General features: G+C 49.1%; 1 protein-coding gene across 2 annotated transcripts in view; it reads left to right on the top strand.

Annotated features, from left to right (window-relative positions):
* The window catches only part of FLT4 (fms related receptor tyrosine kinase 4), a 338,737-nt gene that overhangs the window by 291,556 nt on the left and 35,146 nt on the right, over positions 1 to 12,035 (top strand). For both annotated transcript variants that reach the window (XM_073649775.1, XM_073649774.1), the window contains exons 24-26: positions 6,757 to 6,868; positions 9,609 to 9,708; positions 11,486 to 11,591. In XM_073649775.1, the coding sequence (XP_073505876.1) occupies positions 6,757 to 6,868; positions 9,609 to 9,708; positions 11,486 to 11,591 (318 nt within the window). The remainder of the gene's footprint in view (positions 1 to 6,756; positions 6,869 to 9,608; positions 9,709 to 11,485; positions 11,592 to 12,035) is intronic.

The raw sequence follows: 12,035 nt of genomic DNA, 5'->3' as shown, positions 1-12,035 counted from the left end.
CTGTTCTGCTTGTGTGGAGTCTGCTGCCTCCTGGACCGGCTGCTCTTCCAGCTCTACCTGTTGCTCCGTAGGCACTTGGGATGCTGGTTGGAGGAACGTGAGGATGGGTACCACAACTGCACCATTGACTTGAGTCCAGGACCGAGGGAAGTCTCCGAGCACAGTACTAACCATATCTTCCCTTTCCTCTACGGGTCAAGGGTCTTCTTGCTCTCCTTCTGGGTTCCGTAGCTGTTCGGGACACTTCTTCAGGTGATCCCGGGATACAATGGCTGTGGTTTCCCCTCCGTCTTTACTGATGGTACAGACCTTTGGGTTGTCGTGGCTTGAGGGCAGTACGGTGTACGGGTCCTTCTCCCACTGGTCGTCCAACTTGTGGAGCCGTCTCTTCCTCTTCAAGACCTGCTCTCCGGGTACCAGGGGAACAGCGGGAGCATACTGGTTGTAAGTTTTCTCTTGTCTTTCCCTAGCGAGACAGAGACTTCGCTCCACGCTCTCCTGTACTTTCCGGTACTGCTGCTGCCTCTCTGTGTCCCAGTCTGCTTCCGGTGAAGTGTCCTCGGGTGTCAGGACTCCCATCTCCAGGTCAACAGGTAGCCTACCAGGCCTTGCCCTCATTAGGTAAGCCGGGGTACAGTTGGTGGAACCTACAGGGATGTAGTTGTATAGGTCCACCAGGTCGGGCAGCTTCTCAGGCCACAGACTGCGTTCTTCCAGGGGCAACGTTTTCAGAAGATCCATTACCACCTGGTTCATTTTCTCACAAAGTCCATTAGTTTGCGGATGATAGGGTGTCGTCCTTATCTTCCGGCAGCCATACAGATTGTAGAATTCCTGGAAGACCTCCGCTTCAAAGGCAGGTCCCTGGTCCGTCAGCACTTGGTCCGGGTACCCGTGTGGACGGCAGAAGTGCTTCTGGAAGGCTCTAGCTGCTGTTTGAGCTGTTAAGTCCTTAACGGGGACGACAACCAAGAACAGGGAGTAATGATCCACAATGGTTAACGCGTAGACGTAGCCACTTCTGCTTGGGGTCAGTTTTACATGATCCAAGGCTACCAGTTTCAACGGCTGCTTGGTGACGATGGACTGAAGGGGGGTCTTCTGGCTGGCACGGTCCTTCCTTCTTAGGTTGCACGGGCCACAGTCTCTGCACCACCTCTCGATGGTTCCCCTCATGCCTACCCAGTGGAACCGCCCGCGCAGCAGGAACTCCAGCTTCTTCCATCCGAAGTGTCCAGCCCCGTCGTGGTATGCCTCCATCACCATGGCTGCGTCTCTTCGTGGCACCACTACTTGCCAGATTAGTTCATGCGTCCGGGAGTTAACCATTCTGCGGCACAACTTCCCCTTGTAAAGGAACAGTCGACTCTTCTCAGCCCACAGTTGTTTGGCTTCCTCCGGAGAGTCTGGGTCAAGGCGAGCCTCTGGCCGAGTCAGCATCTCCTTCACCAGTCGGACGGCAGGGTCACTGTCTTGCGTTTCCTCCAAGTTGTAGTGAGGCAAGGGGTTAAACGTAGCGGCTTGCTTACTCCTTACCCGATGGGAATACTGTATAGTCCCATGACGGTGGAACGCGGGGAGTTCGACTTCTTCCAGTCCCTCTGGATCTTCTCCTACGTCCGGTAGGTTTGGCATCCTGGACAGGGCGTCCGCGTTGGTATTGGAGCGTCCTGCCCGGTATTTGATTGTGAACTCGTAGTTGGACAGACGGGCCATCCATATCTGCTCTAGGGCACCGAGTCTTGCCGTGTCCAGGTGTGTCAACGGGTTGTTATCCGTGTACACGGTGAACCGGGAAGAAGCGAGGTAGTGCTTAAAGCGTTCGGTGACTGCCCACACCACTGCCAGGAACTCTAGCTTAAATGAGCTGTAATTCTCAGGGTTTCTTTCGGTGGGTCGCAGTTTTCGACTGGCGTAAGCGATTACTCGTTCTTTCCCCTGCTGGATCTGGGACAGTACGGCTCCTAGCCCGATGTTACTTGCGTCGGTGTAGAGGATAAAGGGCTGGCTGTAATCAGGGTACGCCAGGATTTCATCCCCCGTGAGGGCCATCTTCAGCTGGCGGAAGGACTCTTCTTCTAACTTCTCCCATTTGAAGGGCGGCTTCTGGTTCTTGGCCTTCCGGGACTGGCCTATCAGGAGGTCCTGCATAGGAGCTGCCTTTTTGGTGAAACCGGGGATGAATCTGCGGTAATAGCCTACCAACCCGAGGAACTGCCGCACTTCCTTTACACTGGAGGGACTTGGCCATTCCTTAATTGCGGTGATCTTATCAGGGTCGGGAGCCACTCCGTCAGCGCTCACCACGTGTCCCAGGTACTGCACCTTTGGTTTTAGGAGGTGACACTTGGAGGGTTTTACCTTTAGGCCGTAGTTTGCCAGAGCTTCGAACACTTCCGCCAGGTGTGTCAGGTGGTCCTCATAAGTCTTGGAATATACGATGACATCGTCCAGGTACAACAGGACCGTCTCGAAGTTTTTGTGGCCCAGACAGCACTCCATTAATCGTTGAAAGGTTCCTGGTGCGTTACAGAGTCCGAACGGCATGCAGGTAAACTCGCTAAGTCCCATCGGGGTGGTGAATGCGGTCTTCTCCCGGTCCGCCTCTGCTACAGGAACCTGCCAGTACCCACTAGTGAGATCCAAGGTAGAGAAGAAGTTAGCAGATCTTAAAGCAGCCAAAGACTCCTCTATCCTTGGTAAGGGGTACGCATCCTTGTGTGTGATACGGTTGATTTTCCGGTAATCTACACACATCCTCATGGTGTTGTCTTTCTTTTTGACTAAGACTAGTGGAGCTGCCCAGGGGCTACAGCTATCCCTGATCACCCCAGCCTCCTTCATGTCCCTAAGCATCCCCTTGGCGTGTTGGTAGTGTGCAGGGGGTACGGGTCGATACCTCTCTTTTATGGGAAGATGGTCTCCCGTGGGGATGTGGTGTTCTACCCCCTTGACTCGCCCGAAGTCTAACGGGTGTTTACTAAACACTCTCTCGTACTCTTGAACCACCCGATAGACTCCCTGTCTCTGGTGTGAGGGAGTGGAGTCAGTACCCAAATGTAGTTGCTGACACCAGTCCTCCATTGTTTCCTTAGAGCCGTTACCTTCCTCCGGGGAAGATGGAGGCAAGGGTTCTACGGACTGTATGGAATTTTGATTGATGGTATACAATTTGGCTAGCGTGGCATACCGGGGCAGGTACACTTCCCTCTTCCCGATATTTATTATGCGAACGGGCACCCTCCCATGGCGTACATTGACCACCCCCCGTGCTGTCAAAATGGTGGGCCTACTGTCTGAGTAAACTGGTTCTACCATTGCCTGGTAATCTCTACCTCTCAGACCAATAGCTGCCCGGCACCAAATCATCATTTCACTTTTTGGGGGCATGGCAATAGGGAAAGGGTCACACATTCTTACGCTACCAATCTCACCACCGGAGAGTTCTATCTGTTGCCGTCGCATCAGTGCCCGGATCTCTTTCTGGAGCACTCGCTGCTGGTCGGAGCTGGCGTTCTTGGCAACCTGCTGTAAAAGGAAAATCACCTCTGCAAGACAATTTTCAATTACATTAGTTCCTAGAGTTATCTTTGGGTGACTCTCGTGCTTGTCAATGTCTACAATGATCAGTCCCTGTGCCGCCAGTTCAACTCTACCGATTTTAATGGTCACCTCTTTAAATCCAATCTGTGGCACGGGCTGACCATTGCTGGCGATGATACTCAAATCGTCGTCAGGGTAGCGGGTGATATCCGAGTCATTCCAGTACTGCTTGAAGAGCACGTACGGGATAGTGGTAACCTGTGACCCGGTGTCCAGTAGGGCACTCATAGGGATGCCATCCAGTACCACAGGCAAGACTGGACGTCCTCCCACATATTTGTCGCGCCAGTTCGATGGGCCTGATGATCTTTTTCCTGGGGTTTGGCCCTCTACCCCAGGTTGTGCCAGTTTAAAGGACAGTACCTTGCCATATGTCCGGGTTGATTGCAGCGGCGGCAGATGGGTTGTCCGTCCTCGTTGTATCGGTCGCTGGGTCTTCCTCTGGCCGGTGGGGTCCTCCTTGGTCGACGCCACGGGATGTCCTCCGGTCCGGATGCCAGCTGGATCTTCCCTGGAGTGGAAACCTGTAAAGACTGCACAGTTCGGGTTAGTGCGGCAACGCTTTTAGCTAGCTCTTGGACCTGATAGTGCAGGTCTGGAGCCGGGTCATTGTTCAAAGCCTGCGCATCAGCTCCCACAGGCCCTGCCGACAAGGGTGCCGCCTCCTGGTGGTAAGTGGTAGTGGGGCGTCTGTGGGTCACAACGCCACCTGGTGCCGGTTCTCGGAGCACCCGGATGGCTCTGTCCTTGAACTGTGCAAATCCCAGATGAGGGTCCTGTAAGGCCATTGCCCGCAACTGGGTTCGGTGGGCATTGCAATATAAACCCTCTATAAATTGTTCAGTCAACAGCCTGTCCTCGTCTCCCACGCCGTCAGGGTCGGTCTGCTTAATGGCTCTCAGGGCCTCTTGTAGGTTCAGGGCATAGTCCCTTATACTCTCGTGTGCTCGCTGCTTGCACCCGTAGAATCTAAGCTTGATCTCGGCTGAGGTGCGGGTATCAAATGTGTCCCTCAGCCGGGTTAGTATCCCTGCAACAGTCCTCCCCCCAGGTGGCCAGGACTTTACCTCCCTTTGGGCTGCCCCGGTTAATTGGGCCACCAGGATGCTCACTTTTTGCTCTTCTGTGAGGGGATACACCTGGAAGAGGCTATCCAGCTTTTCTCTAAAGTCATGCAGGGTATGTGACTCCCCTGAGTACTGGGGTAGCCAGGCCGCTCCCGGGATATAGGGCATGGTGAAAGGCATGACTGCAGCAGCGGTGGCGCTGGCGGGGGTTGAGGCAGTGAAGCTCTCCTCCGTATCCGACATCTTCCTCCCCCCTAGTGGACCGTGGCCTACCTTGCGATGATCCTCTTCCGTAGGCCGCGGCTCCGCAGTGGATCGTCAGGGTTGAGGACCTTCCGTCGCGCTCCTGTGACGTCGGCGTCTGCTGGGCTCCTTCCAGGACCTTACGCAACGTCCGGACGTGAGGCGGGGCTTCAGTTCTCGCGCGCTTTCGGAGTCCACGCCCCTCTTCTTCCCGCGCGGCGTCTTCAAGATGGCGTCCAACGGCGGGAAAACTCCACGGATGGCGGGAAGAAGGCAGAAGATGGCGCCGGATGGCGGGAAAACTTCGCGGATGGCGGGAAGAAGGTAGAAGATGGCGCCGGATGGCGGGAAACCTCCACGGATGGCGGGAATCTTCACCACTGGTAAGTTTGAACAGTCTTTTCAGGCACGCAGTACCGGGGGTTGCGGGCATGAGATCCTGCCGACTACGCCAAAAGTTGACGCACCCCTGGACCTGTGTCGCACAGCGTTGCGCATGCAGGAGCTTACCCGGAGCCGGATCTGTTGAGGGTTGTAGTCTCGTGGCGGTGACCCGGTCCGTGCCCAGGGAGTCAGACTAAGTGGCGTTGTATTAGCGGTAGGTGTTGGACGACTACGCCACCCGTTGAATGCAGCGAAGGAGCTGCCGCTGCAGGGCAGACCGCTGAGGACGGTGGTAGGATTGTGCAGCGTGATAGTATCACCCCTAACGGGAGGGGTATGGCCTCAGGGCAGCCGACGTGGATGATGGGGGAGCAGGAATCACTCAGAGACGATGCGGTGTAGTTCAGGGTCTTTACTGGTGATAAAGATAGACCCTCCCGGAGTACTGGCTAGCGATCGGGGCCTGGTCAGTCCTTGAGCAGATGGGATCTCCCCTGGCCAGGCGGAGTTGTAGGCCTCCCAAACTGACTGTACTCTTCTGGCTACCTTGCTAGAGGCGGGTATAAGTAGCCCACGTCCCTGAGTGTACCGTGTGGTGCTCACCCGTATGGCCGGTGACTCGGGGCCTTCTAGTGGCGTCCGCTCCACGACGGCGCTGCTGGTCCCACGCGTGTGACCGTGCCTTCGGGTTTCTTGGCCGGAGGACCTGAAATCCCCTGCCGGTCGGTTTCTGCTGCTGGGTAGGAGTTAGTCCCCACAGCCTCGGACTCCGGGTCCGGTGATAGCTTCCCAGTCAGGGCGAGCTCTGCAGCTGCCAGCCCCTGACTCCTTATAGCACTGCTCCCACAGAGCTCCTGATGTTCTTTTCCTAGATCTGCTTCTCTTCTCTGTCTCTACTTCTTCTCTACACACTAACCCTGCCTCAGCCCTAGGTTTATATAGGGGAAGTTCTTCCCCTCCCAGGACTGGGCAGGAGGTGTGGCATGCATAAGATCCCTGACCAAGAGACCTCCCACCTGCTCTCAGACGTAATATCTCTATCACTGTGGCAACCAGACCCCTGGGGTGTCACACTTCTCTAACTTCAGGAGACCCAGTACTACTGTATATTACACAGACAGCATATTCATTTCAATATAAACTGTGTAAATACTTCATGTTCCCAGTGGCAGAGAAGTTGAACATTGGCTACCGCGTTCTCCCACAGATTACAGCCAATTACTTTGGGGTTCCAGCAATGGAACACCCTGTGATCAGCTTATCTTCTAACACAAAGGAGTTGTCCTCTTCAAAATATTTTTTTTCTGATGAAGTCACAAAAGGTTTTGTATGAAGATGACTGATCTGTTAAAAAGCAATATTTAGTTAAGTCCTAATATCATCAGGAGATCTAAAGTAAAATTTGATATTCCTTCCAGGAGACTTTGTTTCCACGCTAATATGTTATAATTTCTTACAGGCACGCCTGCCTCTGAAGTGGATGGCGCCAGAGAGTATTTTCGATAAGGTTTACACCACTCAGAGTGATGTCTGGTCCTTTGGGGTGCTGCTATGGGAAATCTTCTCGCTTGGTAAGTCAATTGATGGGGACTGTTTTATTTCAGATGTTGAATTTTGAACTTTTTCCTGGAATGTTCTATCCACTATATACTTTACTCAACTTCGAAATTGCAACACCAAGAAGGAAAAGTTGTGGAACTATGGAAATCCTATGACCTATCGATATGTTAATGATAGGCAAAAGATGAAATACTGGAAACTAAATTTTCAAAACATGTCTATTCAGTATCAAGTATGAACCCCATGAGGAGAGATCCACACCTTGGCTGTTATGTCTGAAGAATGTTTTACCACGCTGAATGCACTTTTGCAAATCATCAAGATCCACTGCTGGCAGCTCAATGTTCAGTTGCCGAGCAATGACATTACCGATGTGCTCGATGGAAGAAAAGTCTGGAGATGCTGCAGGCCATGGTAGCCAGTTTAGGCCAAGCAGTCTGCTCACATTAGTACCAGCAAACATGTGGCCTGGCATTGTCATGGCAAAAAATTGCTCCTGGACACTTTGGAGAAATGGCTGTACCACTGGTTTCACAACTAAACCAATGTAACGCTTAGCTTTTAGTATCTCTGGAATGAAGACTAGAGGAGTCTGGCTACTGTACACTATGCCAGCCCATACCATAATTTCAGGAGTAAGACCAGGAAGGCCTCTTCATGGAGTTGCCCATATGGTCTCCAGATGGAGAGCGGAGGCTGGGATGGAGTAATGGAGGCTAGAATGGAGGTCTATGCATTTCAGTGATGAGTCCCACTTTTGTCTTGGATGCAATAATAGTCTGAGATTGGTCTGGAGACCACGTGGGCAGCGCCATGTAGAGGCCTTCATGAGGTAATGTCACACCAGTCCTACTCCTTTGAGTATGGTGTGGGATGGTATAATGTACAGTAGTCTGACCCCTCTAGTCTTCATTCCATTCTAACAGCTCGAAGTTACATTAATTTAATTGGGGAGCCAGTTTATTAACATGACGCCAGGTCGCATGTTGCTTGTGCTACTGTGAGGAGTCTGCGTTATCGAATGGGCTACCATGACCAGCAGGGTCTCCGGACTTGTTTCTCTTCGAGCACATCTGGGATGACATTGATCGACAATTGCAAAGGGAGCTGCCAGCAGTGGATCTTGATGATTTGCGCCCAAGTGCATTCAGTGTGGCAGAACCCCCATTATTGGTAACCAGGTAACTCAGCCAGCTTTTGATAATATTATTGATAACATGCCGAGGCTTGTAACTGCAGGGATTACTGTTCATGACACTCATACTAGATTCTGAATAAATTGAGATATTTTGAGAATGTTTCCATTTTTTTTCATCATTGACATATCATTAACATGTCTACCCATCCTGTGATTTCCATAATTCTATGACTTTTCCTTCTCAGTGTTGAAATTTCAATGTTGAGGATTATATATTTATCATTTGCTGTTCCATAATGGAGCTACACGACAATATATTTAATGGTAAATAGTTAAGAGATGTGTAGGGTTACAAAATTGCAAAAATGCATGATTGAAAATTCTGAAATAATGTGATTTGCAATTAAAGGATGAACCCCACTACACTTGGATCATCAAATATCCCAGAAATCCTATGTGCTCTGATTGATCTATTGTAAAAGAAAAAATAGAGAAATTGACCCACCTCTCTCTTAGCAGCCGCCTTAGTGACTATCTACTATGCCTATCCCTTATCCTGTTACTCATACAAGTAGGTAAAGAATGCTTGAAGGGTTATTCCCATCTCACCCATTCATGGCTAAGATGGGAATATCTACCTCTGTGTGCCGACCACAGGGGGACAGGACTCTGGGAACATCCGAATGGGGTGTGCTACGCTATTTCTGTAACTCCCATTCACTTCTTTGGGAGTTATAGAAACAATGTAGAGTATCCAGCCCTTCTGTGCCGCTGAGATGATAAGAACCCCTTATTAAAAAAATTACATAGCAATTTCTTCCCTTACAGACATGCTAGGCCTTGTGCAACAAGGGTGACTGTTGATTCCCAGTTTAAAAAGTTGAGCAGGAACCAGGGTCCTATAGCAAAACTCAGGAGATGAAGTCACAAGGGGACGCTAATTGGAGATGAATTTAGTATTTAACTTAAAGGGAAACTTTCAGCAGGTTTTTGCTATGTAATCTGAGAGCAGCATGATGTAGGGGCTGATAGATTGTGTTTTTGTTTCAATACAATCAGTGTTTTATCAGCAGGAGATTATCACTACAGGACTAAGTGTTTCCTGCCTCCTGGTCCAACCACGCCCCCAGTACTAATTAGAAGCTTTCTGTCAATATACAATGTACACAGAAAGCTGCCAATCAGTGGTGTGGGCGGGGTTATACAGGGCTCAGTATTCTGAGCTCTGCTGGATGTGCAGCAGAGAAAGCTCTCTGTCACTGTACAATGCACACAGAAAGGTGTGGTGTAGGCAGTTTATACAGCTAAGCTCTGCTAGATCTGTCACAGAGAAAATTCTGCTGCACACAGTAAACTAAGCGAAACATCGCCGGAATCAGGGTCTCTACCCCTACATCATGCTGCTGTCTGATTACGTAGCGGAAACCTGCTGATTTCCCTAATGGTCTGTAGCAAGTAGCTACTATAACGGTGTCATATACAGCCAGGCTTTCTCCATCACCTGTCGTATCGCAGGTGCATACCCTCTATGGAACAGTAGGTGCGGTACTGGCAGAAACCAGTTAGTACTGAGTATTACAGCAACAGTGATGGCTTATATTGTTACATTACAGGTGCCTCCCCGTATCCTGGAGTCCAAATCAATGAAGAATTCTGTCAACGTCTAAAAGAAGGAACGCGCATGCGGGCTCCTGAGTATGCCACCATAGACATGTAAGAGAAATTGAACATTTCGACATGGTGTAAGCACATAACACATATAGGTCAGTCACATGATATGCCGCTAAAAGATCGGCCCGTTCTAATGATCACGATTTGGAAGCCAACTTACATTTCTTACGCTCTTAAAATCAAAATTGAACCGGGTCACCAATATTTTCCTTTTGATAACTATCAAGTTGGCAACTTTTAAGGCAACTGAAAGCTACATAACATTCCACCCAAGTATTCGTAGTGTTCCTGGCAACCATTCATTGAACCCCCTCGGTGGACAGGAACCCGGTTATCATCGTGCCAAGCTTGCTGCTTGTACTGATCAGGCCTGGAGGAGACACTTTCTGATATTTATCCCAGGCTTTTTAGACTTTTTATAGATTCCTGGGGGAAAAAAACTGCTGAGGTCTGTGATAAGCATATATTTCTGTAGTGAACAGGCAATAGGAGTCGTGATCTTAGCTTTTTCTACTTATACATGCTGAGAACAAACAAAAAAGAGTTCACATTATAGGGTTATTTGGTTAAAAAAATATCAAATACTTTATTAGGGAATTCTGATTTTCCCCTGTTCAGGACCTTCATGTATCAGCTCAAGCGGGCAATCACTATGAGGAGTATAACTAGAGGACGCGACAGATCCATTAAAGGGAACCTGTCACCAGTTTTGATTGTGTTCACAGACAGTCGCGCTGTAGAGAACTTCAGCAAACATATGGAATGCTGAGGGTAATCCAGCAGTAAGTGTCCAGTTACGCTGCAGCAACCCCGCAGGAGAAATGAAGCCATTACACATTGTTAGTTAATATTAATGTTCTGTCAGTGTAATTAAAGGGAACCTGTCACCAGGTTTTTGGGGATGTATACAGGGGGTTATATAAGCATTTATGGGATGCAGCACAGGTGCTACATAAGGTGATAGTTTTAGTTCATATAGAACAAAACTGGTGACAGGTTCCCTTTAATTACACAGACAACACATTGATATTAACTATCAATGTGTAATGCTTCAATTTCTCCTGCGGGGTTGCTGCAGGGTAACTGAACACTTACTGCTGGATACCTGAACACTTACTTCTGGATCACTCTCAACATTCCATATGTTTGCTGGAGTTCTCTACAGCATGAATGTCTGTAAACACAATCCAATGATTACATTTGTTGATGCTTACAATGAACCTAGCAGCAAGTTCTTCCTATTTATGAAGCAATACAGCTGGACAAATTAGGTAGTAAACAGCGTCTGCTGAACTCAATAGGCTGTGTATGAAATTCAAGAAAATGCTGGTTCCTCTAGAGCCAGAAATGCTCCTCATAGCAAAATTATAATTAGGGAGTGCAGAGATTGCAGCTGCCCCAGGGCCCTTAAGAGTCAGGGGGCCCAAAATGTACCTATGGCTAATATAAAAAAAAGATAACTGACACATGATAGTTATGGGCCCTTTACAAATTTAGGATTGGGCCTAGAAGCTTTCTCTGTAGACACTCTCTACACTCTTTGGCCCTGATTCAGAAACAGTGGTGTTTTGTACCCGGATACTTTTGTGGCATAAATTATGGTGAATTTTCCATGCGTTCTTGGCCACTCCTCGTCTCCTCTGAGCTCTGCACACTTTTCAAAATTTGTCAGAGCTCCCGGGACATGTGTAAAAATTCCAAAAGTCACAACATCTTTGCGCAACTTCAAGAATTTTGTGACATTTCAAGCATTTTTTACCCCAGAATTCTGCATTGCCATTTATTTGTGAACTAATAAATTACTGTTTTTTTATTATAGTTATCGGATCATGTTAAGCTGCTGGCATGGGGATCCTAAGGAACGACCAACATTCTCTGACCTGGTTGAAATTTTGGGGGACCTCCTACAAGAGAATGTGCAGCAGGTATAAGGGTCAGAGTGTCTTGACGGTGCTTTGAAGGGTTGTTGTAATGTTCTATCTTCGGGAGCACATCGCTCCCTGCCTCCTGACTTCCTGCTTTCCAGGGGTGGTGCTCTCCTGAAGATTGACAGTTCGGACCAGGTGCATTGTGGCACAGCTGCTGGTCTAAACTAAGCCCTCCCCCATGCTATCAGACACAACTTTGCCTCTACAGCATAGAAGAAGTATCTCAACACTATGTTGAGCCCAGAGACATCGGCTCAACAAACAAGAAGAGAATTCAATACTATAAAAGCATTATTTTTATTGAAATATTTAAAATTCACAGATAACAATCAAAACAGGGAATGAATAAAAACCGTCAGCAAGACAGATCCATCAAGAATTGATCATAAGTAGTGTTGAGCGATACCTTCCGATATCAGGAAATATCGTATCGGATTGGAT

The sequence above is a fragment of the Phyllobates terribilis genome, unplaced genomic scaffold (assembly GCF_046119375.1).
Source record: "Phyllobates terribilis strain yellow unplaced genomic scaffold, ASM4611937v1 Scaffold_10__3_contigs__length_209671492, whole genome shotgun sequence".
NCBI classification, from domain to species: Eukaryota; Metazoa; Chordata; class Amphibia; order Anura; family Dendrobatidae; genus Phyllobates; species Phyllobates terribilis.
This window is presented reverse-complemented; position numbering and strand designations above follow the sequence as displayed.